The sequence below is a fragment of the Zosterops lateralis genome (assembly GCF_965231275.1).
Source record: "Zosterops lateralis genome assembly, chromosome: 3".
In the NCBI taxonomy this organism is placed as follows: Eukaryota; Metazoa; Chordata; class Aves; order Passeriformes; family Zosteropidae; genus Zosterops; species Zosterops lateralis.
In genome coordinates, this window is record NC_139764.1 from 20267766 (window position 1) to 20295585 (window position 27820).

The 27820-nt window shown below is 44.8% G+C and overlaps 3 protein-coding genes across 5 annotated transcripts in view; all 3 read left to right on the forward strand.

Moving 5' to 3' along the window:
• Window positions 1–2636, forward strand: part of MARK1 (microtubule affinity regulating kinase 1) — a 57219-nt gene extending 54583 nt beyond the window's left edge. For all 3 annotated transcript variants that reach the window (XM_083856697.1, XM_083856698.1, XM_083856699.1), the window contains one exon: window positions 539–2636. In XM_083856697.1, the coding sequence (XP_083712823.1) occupies window positions 539–893 (355 nt within the window). In that variant the 3' untranslated portion in view covers window positions 894–2636. The remainder of the gene's footprint in view (window positions 1–538) is intronic.
• Window positions 2637–5307: 2671 nt separating this feature from the next.
• On the forward strand, window positions 5308–9573 carry LOC310906667 (required for drug-induced death protein 1). The gene is made up of 2 exons (XM_083856105.1): window positions 5308–5658; window positions 8041–9573. Exons 1-2 carry the CDS (start codon window positions 5347–5349, stop codon window positions 8158–8160), a joined length of 432 nt encoding a protein of 143 aa, XP_083712231.1. The 5' UTR covers window positions 5308–5346; the 3' UTR covers window positions 8161–9573.
• Window positions 9574–18417: 8844 nt separating this feature from the next.
• Window positions 18418–27710, forward strand: LOC310908013 (mitochondrial amidoxime reducing component 2-like). Its single transcript, XM_083858622.1, has 7 exons — window positions 18418–18680; window positions 18821–18994; window positions 22050–22212; window positions 23646–23786; window positions 24455–24516; window positions 24605–24676; window positions 25210–27710. The coding sequence occupies exons 1-7, from the start codon at window positions 18433–18435 to the stop codon at window positions 25337–25339; spliced, it is 990 nt and encodes a 329-aa protein (XP_083714748.1). The 5' UTR covers window positions 18418–18432; the 3' UTR covers window positions 25340–27710.
• The last annotated feature ends 110 nt before the right edge of the window (window positions 27711–27820 follow it).

The following is a 27820-nucleotide window of genomic DNA, read 5'->3' on the forward strand; positions in this document are numbered from 1 at the left end:
AAAAATCTAAACAACTACAAAAGTGGGGGAAAGAGAAAAGAGGGGGAGGGAATTAATTAAAGACTTGTGAATTGCAGGGTGGGATTTCTTCCTCTGCTGCTTTTACAGTATGATTTCCGCTTCAGGATTGTGTCCCTCAACTTCAGTTTTGTTGGTGTATGGCATGCTCCAGATCATGAAATCAGCAGAACTTCAGTCATGCTTTTACATAGATTCCACTTTCTTTGGAGCAGTATGGAGTAACGTGTGTCTGCTGCAGTTCCCATTGCACATGTTGCCATCAGAACATTGCAGAGCAGGGGTTTCCAAACTTGCTTTGCCATGTGCCACTACTGTGGCACAGTGCTGTGCTGGGCACACACGTGGGGCAGGGCTGTTCCAGCAGCGCCCATCCTGCTCCCTGAATTCCCTTGCCCGTGACTTGTGGCATCTCAAGGGCAGTTTAGAAACCCCTGTTCGAGAACTGTACTTCTCTTCTCTCTCTCTCTCTCAGCTAAACTGCTCTGGTTCTGACTTTGCTGTGTGTCACTTGTTCCAGGAGTGTTTCTGGGGAGCCTAAAGACAGAGAGAAGGAGGATAGCAAAGATTCGAAGCCACGCTCATTGCGCTTCACGTGGAGTATGAAGACCACGAGTTCTATGGACCCGAATGATATGATGAGAGAGATTCGGAAAGTGTTAGATGCCAATAACTGTGATTATGAACAAAAAGAGAGGTTTTTGCTCTTCTGTGTCCACGGTGATGCACGACAAGACAGCCTTGTTCAGTGGGAGATGGAAGTCTGCAAACTGCCACGATTGTCGCTCAATGGAGTTCGCTTCAAGAGAATATCTGGGACTTCTATCGCATTTAAGAACATTGCATCCAAGATAGCAAATGAGCTTAAGCTGTAAAGAGAACCTAAATTCTTTGGGATCAGGGAAGATTCATACATGATCTACACTTTGAATGTACTGGTTTCGCCTAATGTGATTGGCCTGTGAAACTCCCCATGTAGAAATTGCCCTTATTGCAATAAGGTTATACATAGTTATTCAGAATTGTAAAGTTAAATCCAGTATGACCTATATTAAATAACTGTAGCTAAAGAAGTTATGTTCACATGTACAGGTAAGTATATAGAGCATTCTGTTCATTTTATGTTCATAGAGTTGTATAATAAAAAGATGACTGCTTAAATTCAGATCTTGTATAGTTGTCTAGATTTCTGCACAGAAATGTATGTTTGATGCTTTGAGTTGGAAAAGTTCTTCCCTATCATTTACATTTTTGGTGGGTTTTATAAGTCTTACTTCTACCATGCGTTTTTTAAAAAACTTGTGTCCTGAGTCAAATGCACAAACTAGTTTTCACAACTGTAGCATGACCATTTTTAATTATTTAAAAATTGTTCATGAGTTGAACCAAAGTCGATGAGTAATTGGCTTTTGTTCTACATGAGACTGTTCCTGCTTATCTTTGGCTCTTATCCTTGTTATTGGACAGTGTTTAGTTGAAAAAAACGAGACAAATATGTTTACAGTGTTGGCACTTACAGTTTAGAAACTTTGTTCTGCCTTTGGCCAGCTCAGAGCTGTGGGGGAACAGAAACCAGGCATAAGTGATTTCTGTCTGCAAATTCCAGTGCTTATTCCCATGGCCCATTAACAAATGTAGCACCAAAACTGAGAACCAGAATTATTTCATTTGAATATCTTGGTGTAAAATATCACTTATTTGCTGCCTTCAGAATACTACAAATTCCATTTTATGGAAATCTATTAACATTGGGACTGTTTAATAGCACAAGATAATCTGAAGTGTTGACCAATTGTGTAAGTTAATAATACCACCTCAGGAATTAGCTTGGCTTTTGGAACATGTGCCCCCAAAGAGTACATGCAATTCCACATAATACTTTACAGCTAAACATACATTGTTTATAATGATAAATTGTTGATTTATGCTTTTGTGATTGTACAGTTTGTTCCCATGTAACCTGTTTGTGTTTAATATTTTACCAGATTTCTTGTATTTATTCCACATCATTATGCCTGTAATGTGCAGCTTTGTAATTAGGCACTTGCCTACAGAAAAGAAAAAAAAAAACAGCCCCACATTTTTTTTTCCTTCATAATTAATGATTCTAAACTATGTAAAACCACTAGTACTGGTACATTTTAATACTTGTTCTTTTGTACTGAATTAACCATAGAGGTTGGTTGTGCAATGTTATTTAATGTCGTAATTACTGTAATATCAACATATGGGCCCCATCTGCACACTCTTGTGAAGAATAGAAAGTTCATTAAGAAATTGTCACTTTAAAAAATAAAAATGAAAAAAAAAGCTGTGGTAAACTCTGTAACCCTAAGTTAGAAAGCTGTAAGTGTAGTAAATGTGCCATTCTCTAATGGCTTCTTGACCGAGATGGACTTTACATACTGTACTGTGATGTAGCTTTCCTATGTAACAGTTATGTTCGGAAATGGACGTGTATTGTTGCCTTAGAAAAAGGGTGGTGTTTGGAAAGAAAGAACTGTAGCCCCTTTTCTCTTTTTTTTTATCTGATGTTCATTGAACCAAATCTGATGCAAGTCATCTTGATTCACTGGTGCACTCTATTAAAACTTACTTGAACAGTTCTCATACTAAAATACTTGTTGTTTGCCCTTTATAAAAGCACAGTCATTACTGCAGGTAGCAAAACAGTTGAGAGGTGCACAGGCTCCATCTTCAGCATGGTGCAAATTCAAGATTAGCATTTCATGGGTTCAGTGGTCCTGCACTGTTCAGAAACTACCATTGGTTTACCATTGCTTAGAAATGCATGTCCAGGAGCTTTTACAGGAATTCACCAAAAATCAGTCGGGAGGGAGGGGGTTGTGTGTCTGCTCAATTTACCCATAAATGTCCATAAATGTTTGATTATTCTTAAAAATACACAGCTGGAATATAACTGTGACGCTAACCTAAGCTCATGTATGGACTTGGTAATGAAACAAAACCCTTTGCCTTTTCAGAAGGTTCAGTGGAAAAAATATAGGTCATGCTGTGAGACAGTAGATTAAGTACTTAGGAGAGCTTCCTGCTTCACAGGCGCTGCTTTTCCATGGCTAACTTTGCCCTAGATTGCTGCTGGTTTTCATCGCTCCATATAACCAGAGATGTAGCAGTGTTCCATAAAACACACATAGCTTTTCCAGAGGACAGAGCTGATGAATCGTAGTTCAACTTTCCCATGAAACATGGCACTGCCAATTTAATGCTTATATATCAGGGCAGCTTGCAAATTGTGTTCTGTCCAGTGCCTGCCAGCAGTGTGAAATTGCCCTGATTCCTAAGCCCACCTCCTTTTGCCCTGCTGGAACATGAGCTGTGACTCACCTCACGCTCCGCAGCAAATACACCTGGAGCTTTCTCAAGGACACAGTCTGAGTGCAAAAGGTGTAGCTGCACACAAGTGCAGCATTTGGCTCTCCAAGTCTGCTGCTCCAGCAGGAGTAAGACTGGAAGATCAGAGAAAGCAGTTCTGAAAAAGGTTTCTGAACTCTGCTTGCCAGTAAAACTTCTTAGTCTGGGATCAGTGAGATGGTGCCTACCCAACCTCAGTGCCTGGTTCTGGGTGCCCTCAGCAGCTGCCTTGTGCTGGACCTGTTATGGGTCAGTTACTCCTTAGGTAAGAATGGGATAAAGCTGCATTCAGATCTAAATGTTCCCAACCTCCATGTGGGAGGGGACTGGTGTGGCATTTTATCAGCACAGCTTAAACTGCAGGAATACAAAAGAGTTTTGAATGCCACATCCTATTTCCCAGCTCCAGGCAGGGATAGGGATGCCTCAAATCTTCAGAGGCCTCATGAATTCAACTGTAGTTTGTTGGCAGCATTTTGGGGGGTTATTTGGGATGGGTGGAGGGTGAGCAGTGGGGTTACTGCATAGTTCAGCTGGTCTGGGTTGGGGGATTTTTTTGCATTATTTCTTTTGAGGTATATCAACATTCCCAAAACTAGTGCCTCCCTTTTCACACAGTTTAAAAGCGTCGAAATGTATATAAATCAGTGAAAATACAATAAACAGTCATTCCTGGCCCACTGAATGAATGACACTGCTGGGGAACCAAGTGGGGTCACTGTGCCATTTGGTAATGGATGATGCTAAAATTCCATCAGCTGTGTAGACATGAGGTTTTGGTATCTGGTGTCATACACCTAAGGGTACCTTGGACCTACTCAGAATATGTGACTCCCCTGCCACCATGCAAATGGAGACACTAAATCTCAGCTGAGAGATGCATTCTGTGAGGTCTCTGATAGCTGAGTTCTGGAAAAGAAAGCAAACTTGCGAGACACAAGCCAAGTCCGTGGGAAAGGCCTGCCTCTCTTGGGAAGATAGGGAAAAGTTATCTACCTCAGCTTCTCCTGTAGTGACAGTCCTGAGGCTTAGCTCACACCTTCCACCCTTCAGGGACATGGCCCCACTGTTCCTTACACAGCTTTTGGAGCTGTGAAGGTGGTGGATCACCATCCTTGGGGCAGGTAGGAATGTGGAGTGCAGGATTTACTTTCCGAATGTTACACATACATCCTGGGGAGATGCAGGTTTAAGACTTTGTTCCTCGGTAAGAAAAATCCAGGGGAAAGGACTGGTCTGCCCCGTGTTGCATCTGCTTGTCCAAAGCGTCCACACGCCAAATGTTGACAAATACACCAACTGGTTTAATAAATTGTATCTCTCCTCCCTGTATAATTTTACATTCTATGATGTTCCCCAGGTGAGGAACACTGCTTAGGAGAGGCAGCTGTTACCCTGCAGCAGCCCAGCCGTGGAGCTGGGGCTATCACGGCCTCCCCCAGCATCTGGGCAAAAGCCACTGAGAAACTTCTCCGCCACTTTCCCCTTGGCCAGGGGTAGCCGAACGCAGCCCAGGACGCAGGAGAGGCTGTTTACCCTTGGCTTTATTAGGAACACCTATAGCTGAGGCACATCCGAGGAGCTTGGCCTTTCTGGCTGCCGGGGAAAGAGCGTGCCCTCCCGGAGCGGTGCTGCCGTGGCCGGGGCAGTTCGTGCGGTGCCACGGGAGGATCTTCCACGGGTCTCGCCGAGGCCGAGGCAGCCCGGGGCCGGTGCGGGGCTCAGCGCTCACCTGTCCCCGCTGAGCTGCCGGGCTCCAGTCCCGGCTCCTTCCCGCACCAGAGCGGGGGGCACGGCCATCCCTCGGCCGCCTGCCCCGGCCCGGGGCGCCTCTTCCCGCAGCCGTCCCGCCCCGGGGAGGGGGCAGCGGCCGCCTCCGGCCACACCTGTGGCGCAGCGGCGGAGGAAGCTTCGCCCGAGGTCGGCGCGGGCGGGTCGGCGCCCGGCGGCACCATGACGGTGGGTGCGCGCCTGGGCGCCAAGGTCAGGGGCCGCTTCTCCCGCCGCGGGGCCGGCGACGACCAGGTGTCCATCCTGCCCGGCCAGGAGGAGCAGGAGGAGGAGGCGGCGGGGGCCGGGGGCAGCGCGGGGGGCCCGCGGGCGGCGCGGCAGCAGCAGCAGGAGCAGGAGCAAGAGGAGGAGGAGGAGGGCAGCGGGTGCAGGAAGGTTCGCTTCGCCGTCCTGCCCGGCTCCTACGAGCCGCTGCGCCCGCCGCGGAGCCCCGGCAAGCGCCACTACGGAAAGCGCCTCAAGAAGTACGGAAAGGTGAGTGAGGGCACAGCGCGGCCGGAGAGGGACCCTCGGGATGGGGACCCTCGGTGTGGGACCCTTGGCATGGGACCCCCGGTATGGGGTCTGTGGTGGCGGTGCCTCGGCTCCAGCAGTTCCGAGGCGCTCTCAGAATGCCCCTTATCCCTCGGGCTTTCCAGAAGCCGCTCTCGGCTCCGAGGTGGGGTCGGGGTTTGCTCTGGACCTGCCCGGGAAGGAGCCGGTGCTGCTGGGGCGGGGGGGTGACGGACACCGATCCTCGCCTGGATCAAAGAGCACAAAATCTGTCTAATTCGAAGTGAAAATGACACTAAGCTGATCCATGTGACGGGTGCTTTGCCTCGCTTGGTTCTGCGTTTCCCTGGGCGTCAGAATTTTAAAACTGTTCCTTAAAACTTCCAGTTAATTGGCCTGCATTTTTTCCCCCTTCCACTGAAGTGCCTGAAAGAAACTGTAAACAGCCCTGCAGGACATTCCTTGGCCAAGGTGACTCTTACAAATCACTGCTCTGAGTTACAGGGAAAAAAAAAAAAAAATTGCAGCTTGTTCTTCATCCGTAACAACAGTTTTGGATCGAAATTGTTCTTTTGCTTTCCTGTGTGGGAAGTCACAAGTCCTGCAGTCTGGTGGTTTGGTTTTCCTCCCACCGGAAGATGGGTGCCTTTGGTTACAAAACTGCCATGTGGAACAATTCTATTGTTTTTCTCTTGTTCGTGTCACTTAAGTACATCTCAGGTATGTTTTGGATGTTCGTAGCAAAAAATAATTTCTGTGTTAGCAGGAGAATCCTGTCTGTTGTCAGGAATCCTTTCCTGCTGCTGAGATTACAGATGTCACCTGGAGACGTGACTTTCTACTGCATTCTATTAAAAACCCATGATTTTGGTAAAGATATCCTTGCTATGTCCGACATGCAGAAAATGCCGTTACCTTGGCAAAGTTACTTCTGAAATTGAGTTTACAGATGTCAGCATTGATGGGAGCTGCCTCTCAAATCCTACTGTTTCATAAAGAAACTAACAGAATATTTCATTCTTCCGAGATGAAATTGATTCCTTGAGTTCCCAGCACTCTGTTTTCCAGGTCCCATGCTGCAGGAAGCTGTCTCAAGCCTCTAGGCCTGATCTGTACAGTGCAGTTTTGTGAGAATGGTTGCAGCAGGTCATGGCTTTACTGGGGGTGCTGTTGCTATAAAGGTGCTTTCAGTGGTGCTTAGAGCACAGGCCAGTTCTTGGGCACTGTGTATTCCCTTTTGTGTTGGTCAGATGACATTCCCACGGGGAAGGGTTGCCAGTTTGGCTCTGGCATAAAGAACAACTCATGAAAGAGCAGGTGAGGTCTGGGTAGGCAAGTGAAGGGCAGGAAGGGGGAAAGAAGACTCCAGTGTGACACAGTGAGGCAGGGGCAGATGAGGGAGGGGAAGGCCCTGCATCTCCTCCTCCAGCCCCAGGATCTGCCCCCAGGCTCTGGCTGCCTTTTTATCTTGGCATCTTAACTCCTTTTGAGTAAAACCAGCACAGTCCATAGGAGTAAAACCAGCAAAGTTCATCTGTGTAGTAGCACCATGACAGCTGAAGGTTTTTATGTGTCAGAACCTCTGTAATCCAGCTTTAAGAAATCATAAGAATATAATAGATATTGATTGGATTTCACTGATTTAAAAACACTGATTTCAGTGTTTTCCATGTTGCAAGAGGTCAGTTTAATCTAGTCCCACACAACCATAAAGAGTTACTAACAGTAATTCTGATGTTCCTCCAAATCTGACCACATTGTATTAATTCCCCAGCCGTGAGCAGCCACATGAACAAAAACTATCAAAAATTAAATTAAAATTAGATTAAGGTTTTCAGTTAAATAATCCATGGCAAATTTATCCCTAGTGCAGTACATAGATGAGTTCCTGAATGTGTACTGATATGGATCAAAACTTTCTTATTTTTACCAAAAAAAATCTTGACAAAAAGCAATGCAATTTCCATAAAAGTATTCTTAGTAGTTATTGCCTTCTTGTTCAGCTCCAGTTTTAGCACTTTATGAACTTCTAGGAATTACTAACATAGTTAGAACATGTAATGTGGGAATTATGTACTTCTACAAACTAGGGTGAATTTAAACTAATTTTATTCTTGAATAGAATCACATGTAAAAGCCTGGCTTCCTGTGGAGGCTGCATCCGTTCAGTTTAACTATACCCTGTGGGTGTGTATGCCTATATAAAAATAGATGGTAAAATGTTTTTCCACTCTCCAGCCCTCGTTAGCTGTGGGAGAATTTCATTTTCTGGGGCTGTGACACTGGCTGTCGGAATGATTTCAAGTGAAGGTATTTTCTATCACTTTGTCTTTTTTTATCCCTTTTTCTCATTTCTCTCCCCAGAATGTCGGGAAGGTTCTGCAGAAGGGTTGTCACTACGTGGTGGTCGGCCTGCAAGGATTAGCAGCAGCCTATTCTGCTCCTTTTGGAGTGTCAGCACATGTGGCATCCTTCGTCCGCTAGCGCAGCTCCCTGTGCCCCACGGGAGAGGACACGAGGCCATTGCTGCTTTCTCAGGATTAAATTTGAGACCTGGATCTGAAAAACCTCTTGGACCAACAGCCCTGAGTGCTTGTGCCAGGTCCTTTCCAAGACTGAGTGCTCTTCTCTGAAAACAATTCCAGTGCTTTGTAAAATCAGACCCGGTCAAAAAAGTGTAAGGAGGAGAAAATAATTTTTTGATTATTTGAACTGAAGTTTGGTTTTGGGCATGAGTTGGTTTTCCAGAACTGTATGGAAGGGAGCCAAGGATGGATGGAAAAGCAGGTAGATGAGGGAGAGAGGAATGAAGGAAAACAGAGGATGGGAGAGCAGCTGGGGAGGTGGAGATGAATTTGGGTAGTGAGAGGAATTGTCAAAGCAGTGGAGGAAATAGATAACAGAGGATTAGGAAAATTTAGGTTTTCTGAAGATTGGTTGTCTGAGATTCTGAGTTTGGTCGTGTTTTTTTTCCTGAGAGGGTTAAGAATATGAGTGTACTTAAAAATATACTTGGACATAAATGGAATGTGGCCTGAGACGTGGAGAGCTTTGCTGCATCATGGTTGTTCATTTCAAACACTGGGCATAATGAGCCTTTAAATAATCATGAGAAAGATGTAAAAATCCAGAAAGAAAATGAGGCGTGTATTTGTGATTTTGGGGCATTAAAGGCTCACGGTGATTAACATTTTAAACTTTCCCTCTGCTACTATGAAATCTGCATATATTCTTTTTACTGAGAACAGAGTTCATATGTGATATATCTGATTCTGGAAGCTGGGGCATTTTATGCCTAATTCTGTGGTGTTCACCAGGGGAAAAACAATTGATTGCCAGCTGCATCTGAGAAAAAAAAATACATACCGCATTTAGTATAAGAATGTACAAGTGTGATGTATGAGAATGGGGCCAAATAACCTGCCAGCTCCATCATAATTTCTGCACCTGGAAGCTGTAAGCAAAAGATGTCAATATCAGATGGCTCAGCTCAGTGGTGCAGATGCAGCAGCTTCCATGTCACACCTCCAGGGACATAAATTGTATATTGATGACAGAGGACCAAGGTGGTTTACGGGCCTTAAAATTTTTGTGGGGTTTGTTAGTTTGTTTCTGTCAGTCTTTTGTGATAGTCATAAATTACTTCCCTGCTAGCACTTTCTATGTATTATATATCTTTCTAGTTTTCATGGTGTTTTTTGTAATCAAGGAGTTGACTTAACTGGAAAAAAATGCTGTTCACTGGCTTTCTTTGCCTTTTCTGAACAAAGGAGTTTGTATGTCTTGGCAAACCACACTGTATTTCTTTTAAATGTAGCAAATGAATCAGAATGGGGGGGTGGGGTGGGGTGTTATACTCTTTTCTCACTGGACTGTAAATAAAACCCACGAGACCCATGTCTGTTTTTACCTACACACGTAAATAAGCGCACAAAGGAGGAGTTTCTCAGCAGCAGCCCAGCCAGCAAGGGGAAGCTGCAGTGTAAACTTCCCCACGTTGTTTTGCCTGTGGCCTCAGTGCCCTGATAGAACATGATTTTAGCCCAGACTGTATGGAAATGCTCAGGAACAGCAAGGTGCAGAGATGAGGCTGCAGACGATCTAAGGTTGCAGAAGCTGGGGTGGGAATAGCCACAAAGGGATTTTGCTCATTGATTTCATGCCTTCAGATGTTTCTCTTGAGGTTTTTAGTGGGGACAGACCTGTCCCTTTTATCTGCCCCACCAGCATGCCATAGAGCTGTTAATAATGCAGTAAGAACAGGGCTGCCCTAACACCCACATGCCACACCAGCCTGCGGAGTTTGGGATTAACTTCAGATTTTGTTACACCACTCCATGTTTTACAGTGCTCTTAGAGCAGAAATCATTAGACCTTTTTTTTTCAAATTACTAAAGCCATGCAGGAAGAGATTTGTGTCTCCATTTTTCTGTGTGGACTGAGTGTCCCATCTATTTGTCTCTGTGTCCTGACTAGTAAGGCTGCTCCCTCATTGCAACACACAGGGTCCAGCCCATTCAGACCTTCCACAAAGGTAAACATGAACCTTAGTTCCTGAACTGCTCAGCACAGTGGACTTTTGCCTGCTGACACCCGGCCTCTGCTCACCCGGTGCAACTTTAAGGGAATAAACTGGGTGCCATCCATACAGAACCTGAATGACAATGTACATGGTGTTTCTGTGTGAGCCTGAGAAAAGCAAAGCCTCAGGCATATTGGTGAGTCAGCTTTGGCTGGCCAATGTTTCTAAAATAGACCAAAACCAAAGAAAGAGGAGAGAGAAAGAAAAAGTAAGCCAGTAACCTGTGCTATTGCAATAAACCAGCTAATGATTCATTTTCCACCCTCAAAATGAACTGAGATGGTTCTCACTGAGGTTACCAATTAGTGCTGCTTATCAGTTCTCCTTGAACAGTGATTCACTCTTCATCTCCTGAAGGGAATTTGTGAGGCCAAGCCCTGTCCTGAGGGTTTGCTACTCTCTTCATTAGCCCAGCTCAGGAAGCAGTGTCTAGCAAACCTGAATCCAGAGGGTGAGGTTCATTTTTCAGCTGGGTGGATGGCAGAGGGCTGTACTTCCTCTCAGTCATGGCAGCATCTCTGTTGGGCCAGGTCTGTCTTAGCTATGATGCAAACAGGTGGAGCAGGGCAAGTCCTGCAACTCTGTTGCTAAATCTTGTCTCCATGACATAAGAGATGCAAAAAATGTTCCCTGACCACCTCAGCATTGGCTGGCAGGTCATCTGCTCAGCCAACAAAATGGGCAGCCTCCATCTAAAGCAGTGCTGGAAATCTGCACATGAGATGAAAGAGAACAAGCCGTTGGTGATGGGGAGGAGGCTGGGACTGGTGAGGAGCCTGGGTTCCCAGCCCTGGCAGGTGCCAAGCCATGAGGACAGTCTGGGACTGAATCTTTGCTTCTGCACAGGTGTTATGTATTCTTGGCAAGGTTGTCCTTGGAGGAGCCACCCCAGCAGGAGCAGCTTTCAATCTACAGATGCACACAGGCTCTTTTACTAAAACAGGCTTGTCTGCAGCTGAACTCCTGGTGCCTCTGGAGGAACAAAACAGATGTTTGACTCGCTCATAAACAATGTGAGATGCTGTGGATACCAAGGTGGGTATCCTTCCCACCACATGGTGGGAAGACTTGATTTGATGTTTGACCAGGACAAAATATGTTGCTCATTGCTTTACTTGCCAGGTTTTGTCTTCAGTGGTGTGCTACTGTCCCATCTGGTTCCCTTCAGATTTCCATACACCTTTCCCTGTGCTTTATAACAAACGGCAGGACAAATAGGTTTGGGAAGCTGAATGCATGCAAGAGTGGGAAGAAGTAGGTAGTCAACTTGTCTCTGCTTCTCTCAGCAACAAACTCCACTAATGAGACAACCTGGCAAGTCAGTTTTACTTTAAATTCCTGGCTATTCCTGGTGAGTGCTCAATGACTCACAGAGCAGAATAAAGCATATTTCTGCTGGTTTTGCCAGAGTATTTAATTACTCCTCTGGCTTACCATAGGCTCTGAGGAAATGGCAGAGGACTCATAGCTATTGTCCTTTGCCCTGCAACATTAGCAAGGAAACACTCTTGCACAGCTCACTTTGGAAGTGCAGTGACTGAGGAGAGCTGTACCACACCACAGCACTTCGGCACTTCCAGATCTTTGCCACTCCCAGGTCACGGATCACTTCAGGGACAAATATCCTTTCTGATCTCTGCCTGTCTGTCATACTGGGAAAGGGGCAGTTTTGTGTTGGGGTGCAGTAAAACTAGTTGTTGTTTTCTGTATCCTGAGTCCCTTGTTAGCTGAACACTGGCCTCTTCTGAGACAAAACTGATCCTAAAATATGCACAAAATTGCTGCAGTTACCTGTACAGAGTGTGCTGTGGAAATCCTTTTTTCTTTAAGGAAGAGTAGAGAGCCTGAAGAACTTGCAGGTTAATAGAGATAATTAAATCAAGAGAAAATAAAGGAATAAAATCCTTCTCTTCCGTCTCCTTTCAGGAAGTAGTATTGGGCTGCCAGGCCTGTTTTGGGGTGAAGTCTAGACTGGGCTCAGAGAGGGTGGTGCACTGTCCTGAATCCTGCAATGTGCATAAGGAGAGATGCAGGGCTCTGGACTCGTTCAGCTGGAGGAGGGAGGACTTAGAGGAAACTTGACAACAGATTTTCAATACATAAGAAAGGGTTTCCAACAAGATGGAGCCAAGCTCTTAACTGGAGTCTGCAGCAAGACAGCAAGAGGTCATTGTCATAAATCCAAACTGGGGAGTTTTCAGCCAGAAACAAGTCAGGGAAAGCAGTAATATGATAATTAAGCATGAGAGGAGGTAATTTCAGGAGGCTGAAGTCTGCCTGTGGAGTGTCTCAAGGCACGACTGTACAAAGTGAGAAGCAACCCAGTGCAAATGCAGCGTTTACTCTGCTGTGAGCAGGAGGCTGGATGAGACACCTCCTGGGCTTCTTCCAGTCTGGATGAGGGATCCGGCCACGGCAAGCAGGAAGCTTTTCATTTACCTATTGTATGGAAATGTAGAAGACTAAGCTCCTCATCCTTGCTAGAAGCACTGACGAGGAGAATAAATAAAGCTTTGCTCCTGGTAACAAGGAGCGACCGGCGAGGGCGGCAGCGCTGCCTGAGGAGCAGCTCGGTTTTCACCGCCGCTCCCACTTCCCTGCGCTCCGCTGGCTCAAAGGCGATTGTCCTTTACTGCCATCTCCTGGGAAAAAAACCCACAGATTTCCAGCCTCGCCAGCCTGCCCCGTTGTTCTGCCTCATCTCCTGCAGGGATTTCCTGCCTTTCCCTAGGCTGGCCTCCCTGTTTGTCCAGATCCATCCTCAGGATGTGGGGTCTCAGCAGTGTAATGTGCACCTCAGTATACCAGTGCTTCCTACCCAGTGGAATCCTGAGCCTCCTCTATCCAAGCATTTCAAATGTAAAGCCTCAGGCACATTGTTCTTCTGTCGGGTTTTTTTTTTTTTTTTCTCTCAACACCTAAAAATGCATTGCACTTTGCCCTTAAGTTCTTGCTGTGCCTCAAACACATTCCTCAAGGAACATTCACTGGAGGTGAGGAGATGAGCCAAGGCCACTTCATATTTCTAAATCTCACCTTTTTCTGGAGAGATGACAGCTGCCTATGAAAGGATGTGTAATTTTGAATTGGAGGTTGGCAGACTGGAATGAAACCCCACCCCCTAGGAGTGCCTTGGACCCCAGCTCCAGCAAACCACACGTACTTGGCTCCTCATGCTTTACTCCCCTGTTTCTGCTGCCCGTAAAGGAATCCTTGCTCCTTCCTTTCCTGGGACACTGAACTTGCATCCGATTGTTTTTTCAGCTGTGCCTGAATTAGGGTGGGGACTTTCCTGCCCATGATGGCTGAGAAACCGGAGCTGCAGAAGTGTTAATGTTTGTGCCGCTGAACAAATGTCCTGCTCTCCTGCAAAGCCTCTACTTTGGTCCTTACCTGCTCTCCCAGGTGCCACACAGCTCTACCCTGACTCTTCAGACTCCTGAAGCTGCCGGTGGATGTTATACTCACATGGAAAATAGCATTTACAGAACACTGTCAACAGCCTCTGTTAGTTAATACTGGACCAAACATTTGCCTGGAACAACAATTTCTGTGTTGTCCTATTGCATTTAGAGACTGAAGTTTAGCTTTTGACTGGAAGACAATTTTCAATTCATCTTTCTATATGTCGGCTACCAAAGTAGCCTATCAACCCATCTGGGTTTTGGGTATAAATAATTCTCTGTATAGAAAAAACCTCACCAAAAAAGAGAGATCCTTTTATCTCTTTGCTCTGGCTCCATTAAAAGACATCTATCATTAATGACTCTATTTATAACTCTATCATTGCCAATAACTCGCCTGAGATTTTTCCACAGATGAATTTCACTGAGCCCATTTCTAGTGCATGACTCACTGAACTCTGATTTCCTTCAAGATTTTAAGAGGAAACAGCAATGCTTTTATCCTCCCCTCCTCTCTGTGAAGGAATTCTTTGAATTTATTCTTTGTTCTAACTTTGGAAAAAGGACATAATTTCTGTGTGTGTGTATGATTTTTATCATATCTTCTTGAAATCAGCATACTTGGCCACATTATCTCCTCATCCCTGCCTTTTGCTGAATTATCAGAGAGTCACTGAAAAAATAATTGCCATATCCCTGGTGTGTGTGTTTAATTCCTTCACTGAGACAAGCCCAGGCTACATTTAGCTCCATCCTACCACACTGACACCTGATTGAGGCCAGCATTTTGCTGTCTTTGTCGCTGGGTTTTTTTCATAATGTCCATCCAAACCTCTCCCCCTCAACGTGGTAATTTATACCTTTCCAAAGTACAGCACTGTGCATATATTGAAGACCCGGAAGATCCTCAGCTGCTTGTCTTTTTTTTTTCAGTGGAAACAAGTAAAATTGTTCAGCTCTTTCTTCATCATTTATCTTAGACCTCTCATTGAGCTGCTGCTACAAGAGATCCTAGGTTTGCCTCTAGAATTATCTCAAATTGCCCACTACATCTGAAGGCAGATATGCCTTTTACTTTTTCCATAAAACTTTTTCCACCTGAAATTTTGTCCTGTGCTACTGAGTTAACACTATGCTTTTTAAAGATATGTCAATATCATACACTTTCATGGCTAAGGGAGCCCAGCAAGACTGACAGTGTGAATTTTTCATGTGATCAGACACATTTTAAGGAAGCCTGAAACAAGACCCTGGTGCAGAGAATTTCAGCACGACTGTCCCAAACTTTGATGAAGGTATCAGAAATTGAAAACATGATCATTTGCTTTTAAGGGCAGGAAAGCTGTGCCTGCTCTGGCTACAACAAACACAGTTCTGTCACACAAGAAGCTGTGTTTGGATTGTAACAAAACCAGCACCTATTTTGTCTAAATGGCTCAATTCACATTGCTTAAAAGTACAAGGACCTTGTGGCTCCTAGGTAGGCACCAATGTGCCTGGGATAGAGGATTAAACAAACCTGCTGTTCAGGCTGTTTGGGAGGCACCTGGTGCATGGGTGAAGAGGGCTTTCCTCAAAGCCTGCAGACTCACACCTGAAACATTTAGCCACAACTGCGCTCTCTGCAGCTATTTCTGATTTTATGTTCCTTGTTTCACAGCAGAAAATGAGAGATTATACAGATGCTGCTGCCTTCTGTTATTTCCTTAAGCTCCTTCTCACCATACTCTCCAAGAAGAGTCAGGGCTGAATGTAACAGAAGGGCTGATGTGAACAAAATCTCCTTAGAATCCTTAGGTCAGTAGGTCTACGGAATGAAAGTTTAAGGTCCTTCTTGGATTTCAAAATATGTTGTTTCTGAATTCAGTTAACAAGTCCCTTGAACTAAAAGAATCTGGTTCTGTACATTGCTGTGCTGCCCATAATGTGCAGCTAGGAAGGAGCTGTAGCTTCTCACAACCATCAAGGTCTCTACTTCTCCAAATTCTCAAGCTGGTAAAGCATATAAATGCTCCAGACCTATTTTCTCTGGCACCTAGAAGAAGCAAGCCAACAGTAAATCACCCATTTTTTCTTTTCATCTCATCTCAAATTCTGTTATTTTGATGCCTCATAGACAGAAGTTGGGAGAGCAAAATCATTCTGCACTTTGCAGTTTGCACAGTGGAAAACACTGTGCTCAAGAAACCACAGGAGTTAGTTACTCATTTTTGCCTTAAGCTTATGAAAATATGTTTGTCAGGAGTGGCCAGCATAAATAGCAGTTTGTTTGGGTTTTTTTCATTTATTTAATGTGATGCATCTCTTTCTTTATTAAATTCTAAAAGTAGTTTGTGGTTTTGTTTTCCTTTCTTTAGTACTTCAGTTAATATGTTTTGATTCCTGCCTGCAAGCACTGCTTATCAGACATTAGACAGTTGCTGCAGTTCTACTGAACATTTGCTAACCCATAAGATGCCTGGTTCCCCTTGCAGCATTTTTCTGCTCCTGTGGGTGCAGATGCAGATTAAAGACTTCTGTGTGAATTAAATTTAATTCAACAAAACATAGACTCCATGTTAAATGAGAAGATTAATGGTTACCAAAGAGTGTGCAAGGGCTCTCAGTCTGCTCAGCAGGATTGGCTCCCTTCTTGTGTCTGTGCAGGAGTCATAAAAACAATCACAAGTAATTATTTTTGACCCAGTGGGTCAATGATTTGAAGATGGTGGGGCAGGTCTGGTCAAACCAGATTAATTTAGCACCTATGATTTACCTGGAGCAATGTGGGGATCCCAGGAGGATGGGATGTCCCAGTAAAGTAGCATAAGAAGGGATTTCAAGTGATGTGGAAGGTGAGCAGGCAGCAGACTGTCTCTGCACGTCCCCCACACAACCCAACAGCAGCACAAGGCTCTGCTGATCAGTACGTGATCTCCAGAACTGTCCTGGGCTTGTTCAGGGGGCAAATTCAAAACGAACAAGTTCTGTTTATCTTTCGTGTTGTGGTGTACTTGTAGAAGGAGAAAGGTCTCAAAACTCATGACTGGAATCAGGGCATGGTTTAAACAGCAAAGTGGTGAACAAGAGGGCAAAGGCATTGCCCTCCCTGTTGCCTTTTCACAAAGCTAATGTTACCAGAGACCTTTACCCCAGTGTCAACTAGTAAAATGTGAATAACAAGGAGCAACTACCCAAAATGGCTGGGAGACCACAAAAGTAATACAGAGCATCCTGATGAGGAAAGTACACATTATTCCCTTCTGTACCACACCTGCTCAGGTGGGCTGCTGTTGTCCCAGCACTGCTGCCTGCCCAGCATCCCTCATCTGAAAGAAGCAGGCAAAGACATCTGCAACAAAACCAGGTTTAATTCCCTTCTCTGTGCTCAGGCAGATGTCTGTCTCTTTAGCACTATTTGTGTCACGCTTTCATTCTCACAGTTATATCCTGCTCTTTTTAATTAAGCATTCTTCTTTGGACTCCCTTCTTGCCCATGAGGAAGATGAGGTTTTGGGGGTCATGCCAGTAGGGATAGACCTGCTGTCACTGCCTTTGCTTCTGACATCCATCACGTTGTCTTCATCCACCAGCAGGTTTTCACAACTCCCATTGTACTTTTTACAATCTATGGAGATTCTCACTAATGGGAACATTTTCTGATCCTGGTCTGTGATCAAGTGATTCTTGAGGTCAGTGTGAGGAACTCTCGTGCCTTGATTGCCCACACGTACCCATTACCAAAGAGACCCACAACAGCCTCATCTTCAATGTCCCTCTCCACCAGGATGCTGCTGATGGAGTACTTCCAGTAATCCATCGTGCCTGGGCTGTCTGAATCTCCCAGAAATGCCCAACACTGAGCTTCCCCATCTTCCACCTTCTAGGACTTTGCTCTCAGCACATCGACCATAAAAAATCCAGTTTGTGAGTTTGGCCACCAGATCCCAAAGCTCTTGCTTTGCCTGTGAGGACAGACCCGTGGAAACAGTGGCATTTGCCCCTCCAGCCTGTATTTGATGCCATACTCGCCTTGCAGCTGGGTATCCCTCACAGTGACCTCCCTGGGACCCTGCCAACAAGCAGGAAGCTCTTGGAAGGGGTCTCAGGAGTTTGGTACAGGCAGCTGCGGTGTGCAGGTGTTCCAGGGAGGCCCAAAGAGCAGTGGACACTCCATTTGCCTCCCTCCACGCCTCCACCCACCTGTTCCCCTCTTCTCCGAGCCAAACCAAAGGCAGGAATTTGACGCACTCGCCTATTCCCACAGAGCCCACACTTCCCGCAGCGCTGCTTTCGCTAAAAGCCCGGATATCAGAGGGAACACCATCATCCGCCGGGTTTTGGCTTTTTTTTTTTTTTTTTTTTTTTTTTTTTTTTTTTTTACTAAGCCGGACGCTCAGCCGTGCATTTTCCCCGTTGCCTTGGCCCCATTCTCGCACCCAAGGCCGCGGCTCCCGCTGCGCCGGGATCGGAGAGCTGAGGGCGGTGTGAGGGAACGGGGCGGTGTGAGGGCGGTGCGAAGAAATGGGGCGGTGTGAGGGAACGGGGCGGTGTGAGGGAACGGGGCGGTGTGAGGGGCGGTGTGAGGCAATAGGGCGGTGTAAAGACGGTGTGAGGGGCGGTGCGGTGTGAAGGACGGTGCGGTGTGAGGGAATGGGGCGGTGTAAAGACGGCATGAGGGGCGGTGTGAAGACGCCATGAGGGGCGGTGCGGTGTTTGGGGGCCGCCCCGCCCCGCTCGGTTCCCGCCCGCGGCCTGTCGGCGCTGTCAGCGGGCCCCGGCGGAGTCGCCATGAGCGGCCCGTGGGGCGCGGCGGGCCCGGCGCGGCAGGGCTGGCTCTGGGGGGCGGCGGCGCTGCTGGCCATGGGCGCCCTGCTCGGGGCCTGGCGCTGGGCCGGCCGCCGCCGCCGCCGCCGCCTGCAGCGGGTGGGGACGGTGCTCAGGCTCTTCGTGTACCCGGTGAAGTCGTGCCGGGGCGTGTCGGTGCGGCGGGCGCAGGTGACGCCGATGGGGCTGCGCTGCGGGGACCTGCGGGACAGGTAAGGCGGGCCGGGCCTGGGGGCTCCGCGTGGCTCCGCGTTGTCAGATGTTTGTTCTCCTGAAGGCCCGGGAAGGAGCGCCGGCCGTGCGGGCGCTGCCGAGCCCGGTATTAACGCTGCTCGGCCCCGTCCCGCCGCAGGTTCTGGCTGGTGATCAGGGAGGACGGGCACATGGTGACAGCCCGCCAGGAGCCGCGCCTCGTCCTCATTTCTGCCGACTGTGATGACGGGCACCTGGTCTTGGAGGCCGGGGACATGGAGAGGATAAGCGTGCCTGTAAAGCTCCCCGAGAAAAACCCCATCCGCAACTGCAGGTACTGAAGAAAGCTTTTTCTTTCCCCCTTCCCTCTCTCTCAGTGCTGGCTTTCTCATGTGCTTTTCTTTTCAGGATTGTGTGAAGCTTCGAATTTTCTTATGTACAAATTTGAGTGTAAAAGTTCAGTACCTCCATGTCTTTTCTGTGCAGGTATTTCTCACCATCTGCTTTAGGGAGATAGACTTCAAACTAGAGCCTGTACTGACAAGACAAGGCATAGGGATGTTGGTAGGTTTAGATTAGCTATTAGGAAGAAATTCTTTGCTGTGTGGGTGGTGAGGCATTTGCACAGGTTGCCCAGAGGAGATGGGGATGCCCCATCCCTAGAAGTGCTCTGGGTCGGGTTGGATGGGGCTCTGAACACCTTGGACTAGTGGAAGGTGCCCCAGCTCGTGCTAGGAGACATCTCCTAGGTGGTCTTTAAGGTTGCTTCTAGTCAAGACTGTTCTGTAATTCTGTGAAATCCTTTGCCATGTGTTACACAGAAGGCCAGGAATGGTTGTCATAACAAAAGCTCTGCTTTTAATCTGCTAAACACTGGTGAAAACAAATCTTAGGAAAAGATGACAGAGTGTCAAAGACCATGCCAAATGAACTGTGATCTCCTGTCTTGATGGAATGTCATGTTTGCTTATTTGTTTTTACTTCTAGTGTTTTTGTTCTTGCTTGGGTGAGCAGCCGCATCTCAGAGCCTCGGTCATGCACTTTGGTATTTCTTGATCACAACTACCACGTGCATCAGCGTTTTTGCATGCACACTGGCTGTTCAGAGCTGGTGAAATGTTGGAGTTTGATTCCCTGACCCCCTTCTTTAGCCATTTAACTGAGGTGTCTCAGTTAAAAACTTGGTAGTGCAAGGCTCACCCTGAGGTCACAGGGGAAAGACCAGCATCCCAAGACTTGGAGCATTCCCTGTAGGTGCTACCCCAAAGGATTTTCAGGTGGATGGGTTAAAAACAGTGATTTAGATGCGTGCTTAGAGTTTTGAGTTTTGCTGTATGAGTGCAGGTCTAGTTATTGTATCTATGTATAGAAATCCATGCTGGAAAACTGCCAGCAAGAAGAGGAAAACCTTTTCTCTGCTAAAATGTCAATTAATATGTAAGTGTTTAGAAACTGTAAGTGGTGTAAAGCCCTACAAAGATAAGGCCCTACAAAGGTACTGTAAATGTTTGTTCTCTGGATAACAGAGATGGTTAATGCACCAGCTGCTGCAGTTGTAACTAAAAGAGTGCTGGCAAGGAACTGTGTTTTCATGCTTTATGCTGACATAAATCTGTTGCTGTGGAAACCCTTGAGCATAGCTCAGCATCTCTGTTTATACAAGGCAGGTGCAAGTCCCACACGGTAGCATTTCTCCTGGAGAAATGGAACAGGCTTTTACAAACCTGTGCATAACACCAATGGCACGTGCACTGCAGATAACACAGTTTGTGAGATGTCATTTTTCTACAATTTATTGTGTCACTAGACAAATACTGAAACAGACTAATACATTGCACTAATGAAAAGTTAGCTTGGATTTCTTGGATTTTCTAGTTTTAGAGCTCAGTGATTTGTTCTTCTAGTTTGGTTTTTTTTTTTTAATTTCTTCCTTTGCCTTAGTAAATTTGCTTTCTGATGGGAGCTCGTGGGAGCTCATGCCCCATAAACTGGAGCCAAAGCAGTGCTTTAGTGCCTCTGGTTGCATGCAGCTGTGCATGTGTCGATCTTGAAAACTGCTAAGTCCACTTGCAAATTTTATATGGGTATTTAAAAATCTTGTGCTTGGGAGAGTCAAATATAGGGCCAAAGCCATTGTATAGCCACGTGTTTTGCTTGTGCACATGCTAGAGTGTTTCCCTCTGGCTAGGAAACCTCGTGCTCTTCAACTGTGCCCTTTGTCAGTGTGTGTTGCAATACTTAAATTGTGTCATGTATTCCCATGGATCCCTGCGGCACTGAGTGCTTAGGATAGATCCACTTCCTGAGTGAAAAGCAGTAGTGCTGGAAGCAGTAAGAGCCTCTCCTCTCTTATCCTGCCTTCAGAAGGCATGCAGGAAGTGTGGGATGGAGGGAGGAGAAAGGCAGTTGAATGCTGTCTGGAGCAATGACAATTAATTCCAGCCTGTGTCACAGGGTAGACACAGGAATCCTAGCAAATAGAGCAGGGATATTGATGCCAGCACCCTAATGATCAGTCCCCCAGATGAGTAAAGAAGGGCTCCTAGGAGCTGGGCTCACTCTAGATGAACTGCATGGGCATCTGGATGCTTCAAGCTGCCCAGGATTTGATTGCAGATAGGAAATTGCAGAGCATCTGGGTCAAAATGGCTACTTTGAAAAATGTAACAAAACTACTCATGACTGGAGTTAAAGTTTATTGAAAGATTGAGTCAAGGTTTAGCTTTTCTTGCCAGGAAAATGCTCCTTGAATGAACTTGTTTGTATTCTGCTGGCAGTGGCTTTTTGTGCCCCATGGACTTTGTTTCCTGTACAAATCTTTAACCTCTCTTAAGACACTGAGCTGTTTTGTATGTGAAATCTGAGCTAAAGTGTCTCACTCATCTCTGGCTAAAGTTTGACAGCACTAAAATCCGAAGGAAAGTTTCCTTAACCGTTAGGGACGCTTTTAATTAATAACATTTATACATATCAGTTGTGGTAACATCACATTATTTCAAACTATCATTCATTTTCTAAAATTAATTACCTTTCAGTTGATTTCTCAATAGAAATCATTTGGTGTAGCAGTCATGTGCAAATGCAAGAGCAGGCCCCTGTTTTCCCTCAAAGTAGGGCGAGCAGGTAGGTTTGTTACTGTCACTGATGAGGCTGTTAGCTCTGGGCACATAACACTATTTCAGAGCTCATTCTTTCACCAGCTGGTATTGTCTGGTCATGTCCATGTTCCTTAGCTTTCAAAACACTGTGGCTACAAGGAGATTGCCCTTTGGGAATGATTTGTTTTCTGTATTTTGCTATTAAAACTATTAAAACATGGGTTTTGCCTTCTAATAAGAAATTTCCTTGAATGTTTCCAGCTAACTTGTTGACGTGTTGTGACTCTGCAGGGTGTTTGGGCAGGATATCCAGGGCAGGGACTGTGGTGATGAAGTGGCTCAGTGGATCACCACCTTCCTGAACTCGGAGCCCTGTCGGCTGGTGCACTTTGAGCCCTCCATGGTGCCAAGGAAGTCAAAGGACTCGATCGCCCTTTTCCGAAACACCGATGAGGTAAATGAATGCTCTTTTTCTCAGAAGTGTGTCCTTGGAACCATTCCCCCCCACCAGAACCTGCCCCTTCCATCTTTGGTGGTGATTGAGCCCAGTTTAGCAAGGTGTGGTGTTGTGTACTAAAACCAAGTGAGTATTCTTTTCTGTAAAGAAGTAACTTGCTTAATTTTTACTTCAGATTGGTTTTCAGCTGTTGACTGTTCATAGCTAAAGAGTCTGAAACTGATACTTGAAGAGGAACTATTACATTGCAGAATACAATACCCTTTTGTATCTCAGTGACTAGAAAAAAAGTTACATCTTCAATGATGTTTTGATGGTGTAATCTGTGTTGCATACAAGATTACACTCCCTATCCCTTGTTCGGTCTGGGAGTATAATGATACAAGTTGTGTTACTTTGTATTTTCTTTAAAGGAATGATGTTTAAACAGGCAGGTTATAGTTGTGGGCCTAGGAATTAAGATTCAAAGGAAGTTTCAAGGGTTTTATCTCTTTCTGTGGAAGAGGCTTGAAGGTATGATATTAGAGAAATGTAATAGAAAGGTATGAAAGGAGATGCTGTGCTCAGACATCCTTATATAATTTTAGCCACTGCTGCCCTTGTTTTTTCCTGAACAACTCTCTCAGGTGAAGATGCTTTGAATTGTATCAAATGTAAGGCTTTTAAACAAATGAAAATTGTGAATACCTTGCTTTTGTGATGTTATTATCTATAGGTCATCAGTGTCTTGCTTGTTGCGCAAAGAGAAGAAACGATATTCAATTACAGACTTTTATGGATATGCATTTGTTATGTAAAGGCACTGAAACCAATACAAACACAGTATTTCAGACAGAGGGACATCAGATTAGGAGGGGTGATGTTCTGGAATTGTAGCAAGAAAGAAGAGGCAGAATTTTTTGATTGTTATTTCAATGCTCATCATCTTGTGGTTGAAAGGTACAAGAATGGGGTAAGAATAATACAAGAGAAAGGCAGGAGAGTTATACACTAAAATTTTTACCAAAATGTGAGATTTTTTATTATTATTTTCTTCCCCCACCTCAGTGGAACTCCACTTCTTGGAGGTTTAGAGGATTTTAAATACTGTTCATTGGCCTTGTTTGCTAAAATGGCCCTCCCACTGCCCCTCCCAAACTGATGAATGGGCAGCTGTAATTGACCATTGTAATTGTCAGCTGCATGGGCTGTTCTGGATGCGGAACTCCCTCTGGTGTTGTGATAAGGCAATTTGATCACACAAAAATTGCGGCGGTGACTGAAATAGGGAAGAGCATGTTGTTTGCCTTGTTAACCTGCTTTCAGGAAAATCAAAACTTGAATGGAGCAGCCTAAAAGGCCACTGGTTCCAATGCTTGTCTTTTGCCATGCAGTGGCTTTCCTCCATGCTCTTTCAGCAAGCCCAGGATCTGTGATGTTTGTTTCTGTAGGTTGCCTATCCTGACTGCAGCCCAGTTCTAATGATCTCTGAAGCTTCAATGGACGATTTGAATACCAGGCTGGAAAAGAAAGCTAAGATACAGAACTTCAGGCCAAATATTTTCGTAACAGACTGCAGTGCTTTTGAGGAGGTAAAGTAACCATCTTAAATGTCTTTTTGAAGGCTTGGTTGTGTTTCTTTGTAACTCAGTCACCTTGTGTGATAGTGCCAAAAAGGGTGAGGAAAGGTGCTATTCTGTGATTTGTACAACTCAATTCCAGAGAGATAAAGCTTTAGCTCACATCAGTGCACGTGAAACATTGGTGGAGGACACAGGTCTATGAATGATTATTTCTCAAACTGAAGAAGTTACTAGAGCAGGAATAGATTCTTATCTCCCAGGAGGGTTTGCAATAGAAAGCCTGTATAGATGAGAGGCAAAAACTTCCCCTAAAAATTTTCTTTCTGCAAAACTGTAGATTTATTTACCAGAGGCCACAGATCAGATCATCACCTGTACAGTAAGAATAAATTGCTTTCGGTTCAGTGCTTAGGCAAGTGTATATTGTAGAACAGGATTCATTACTTGTGTGTCTCTCTTTTTGGATGGAATTATTAGTGCGTCCTGAATTAGATAAATGCAGTGACAGCAGGGTTTTCATTATAGTACTGTAGTGTAGCTATGCATATTTTGAAGGTGCTGGTAAAGGTGCTCCTCTGGAATGGTGCACCTTTTTGTGAATGACTGTGCCACTTCTGGAAAAGTAATTGCATGTGCCTAATATTTACTTATATGTGCCTTATGTTTACTTCCCTCAGGACAGCTGGGAGGATATTCTCATTGGTGATGTGGAGATGAAAGGGACCGTGTGTTGTGGCAGGTAAACACTGGAGACCTTTATTTTCCATAAGAACAAAGAGGTTTATGATAAGAAGCCCTGACTGATTTGGCACTCTCTGTCATTGCAGGTGTATTTTAACAACTGTTAATCCAGACACTGGGGTCATCGACAGGAAGGAGCCCTTGGAAACATTGAAAAGGTTATAAAAATACCACTGTTTCTTAGACTCTGGGAGAGGATTTAGGCTAGACCCCAACAGATGTTAGACTAGTGTTTTAAAAGTGGTTTGAAGTGTGTGTGGGGCATAATAATAATGCAGTGTGAATGTTTGTGTATATTGACTTCCAGTCTACTTGCAATTCTGTGTGGTAAGAAAATTCAGGAAGTTCTCTTCTTTCTTGCAAATTTCACATTCCCTGTCTTTCATGTCTGCTACAGTGAGAGCTTGGGGTAGCAGGTGTTTAAGGTATCTAAAGGTCTAACTTTGCTTCTTTGACTTTCCTTTTTATAATGATTTTTGTATATATTAAACATGAATCAGTGAACACAATCAGCCTTTTTCCCTCCATTTAAACTGCTTGCTTCTCTTAGCTACAGTATTTATTTAGTTTTTAGCCTAGTATGATGACCAAAACAAGGCATCATTATTTGCATGTCCTCTCTTTCATCACTGATATTTTGCTGTGTAGGTTTTGCTGCCACTTGTTCTAAAGAAGGGCTTTCTCTCTGCAGCTACCGCTTGTGTGACCCATCTGAGAAACACATTTACAAAACCAGCCCTCTCTTTGGGAAATACTTTGCTGTTGACAAAACTGGAACCATTCAAATTGGAGACCCTGTGTACAAGATCATCTGGGAATGAAGGAGACTTTGATCAGAAGATGCTTTTTCACTTTAATGCGCAGATTCCGTGTACAAAGTCACCAGCATAACTTTTTCTTCTTCCTTGCAATATTTTTTGTGCTTTTTAAGGTGCAGGAGGTTCTTTGAGGCTGTGAAGTGCCAGTCATTTCTGATCATGTCATCTACTGGCATACCTGTAGTAACCACATCTTTATTTTCCTGGAAGCTGTGGTAGAAGAAACTGATCCATGACAGACTTCACAGCACTACTGCAAGCATCACACCGCCTAAAATTTCATGTAAACCGCAATATTGGAATCCAAATTTATGTACCAGGGTTTGCATCATGTGTTAGATACATTTAGTGCCTATAAAGAACCACAAAGATAGTCATGCCAAGCACAAAGTCTGTTTGTCACAGAGCTGCCTTTACAAGTGATTATGGAGTGCAGACGGCAGGGCTCTGCTTCCCTCCTCTGGTCCTAATCTTTGTTTGATTCTACCCTCGTTTGGTCCTAATCGTCTTGCCCTGTCCAGAGGTAGTTTTTAGCAGTGTTTCTTTCTTTGAAGTTGTTTCCTGAAGATTTCTACACTCTCTGGAGTTTGGATCAATATCAGAAGGAGAATTCTGAGCTGACTAAATGATAGTCAGGTCTAGAGGTGGGGCTGCCAGGTAGTGATGTGTAAGGCTGTGGGCTTGTTTGTGACCTCCCCTTGACAGTTTGAGCTGTCAGTTTTTTATCCTGTGGACAATACCATAACACTGGGGCTGTAGAGTAGTGATGCATTTGCTAACATAGTAGAAGTTTGATGGAAAGAGCTGGCTGTTCACTGTGTCAGAGACCTCTTGCACATTGGAGGGGAAGAAAAGCTGTAGGGAATGGTCTGATGTTGAGCCTGCCCTGTTCAAGCTTCTGTCCAGGCCAATATTGTAGGGCTCATGCACTGGCTCAGTGGATCTCTTTGTGTAGAAAGCTAGGCTGCTAAGGAGATGTTTGGGAAGCTGCAGTTTGAGCATATTAACATCCTTACTGGTTCTGCATTTAAATCTCTGGTTGTCCCCCAGTCCTGCTCCAATTTAACCAAAATGTCACCTGTTTGTAGGAAGCTGATAATTATATTTTCTACTGCATAAAACAAATAAGGGAGAAAACTAGTGAATTATAACAGTGTTACCTTTTCTTTAAATGTTACATGATTTATTTTTTGAAGTGGCCTCCAGGACAAAAGCCTGCCATCTTTCAAATGTTTGTCTGCTTGTTTCTTTTATGAATTACTAAACTTGAAGAGTTGTTCTAGCCTAAAAGAAGAATCAAATTAAGTGCAAAGGACAAATATGATCCAGTCTGATGTTTAGATTATTCATTTTCTGCTGTAAGTATGAAAAGGGAATTTTGATGCATGTTCACAAGTCAGACCTGTAAAATGAAGAGCCGTTGAGCTTTGAGAAAATGCAGGTAGATGTATGGGGCAAGCCTGAAGCAATCATGTAGGGGAAGTGCTTTTCTACTATTTGTGAGCTCTGAGTTGCTCTGAATGGCATTTTGTCAGCAGACTGCTCTGTAAGTATTGGGATTTCCTGGGACAGACGAGTGCCGAGTTTGAAGTGCATGTTGTATATTTGTGTATTGTTATGCCTGATGCAGCAACTAGTGGGAAGAAGTGAGAGAAAAAGCATCTTTTGAAAAGAAAATGAATTTTGAGGTTCACTCTTAAAAGTTCTTAATGTTTAAAGCTGAAAGCTTGTGGAATTCCTAACGGTATCATTAAGCACAGGCAGCCTGCTGGCCTGCCAAAGCAATTAGTTAAGAGTGTGTCTCTTCATTAAGTCAAAGAAGCGGAAGGAAAAAGAGCTGATTTTGTTGCTTCTGGCCAAATGTATTTTTTCCACTGCTGTTCTAGCAGCACATCAGCATTTACATAACACAGATTGTATGGTGTAGATCTCATTGCCTCTCATTAGGCTGCTGTTGATTGGGCTGATTTGGAGATGGGGCTGTCTTTGCAAGGAGAAACTGCCATCTGTATTCCTGTTTGGGGGAAGCCATGGATCTAAACCCCTGCTTTACTCCTGTAAAGCCTCTTAGCAGAATATGGCTGGAATCCTAGAACAGGAGTGCATCTGAGTGCAACATGGCTCACAGATGACACTTAAATCAATTATGTGGCCATTTTGTGAAGTTGAGAGCATGAATTAGAATATTGCATATTTTCATATAAATGTTGATTTGCTGTGAATGTAAGAATTGTGTTTGATTTTGTTTAAGCAATTTAGAAAATTGACTGAAAATGTGTCAATCATAACCCACTGTTTTTAATTGTTTTTAAACAATTGTTAATTTTTTTTAACTCTAGAGGAAGAAAACAAAAGTATAAACTTCTAATGAATCAAACTTTCTTAAGGTGTAGCATTTTTTGTGAGTTTTTTTATTTTCTGTTTCAGCATTTAATTTTGACTGCTGTTACCAAGATCGCATATATAGTTAATACTGATGATTGT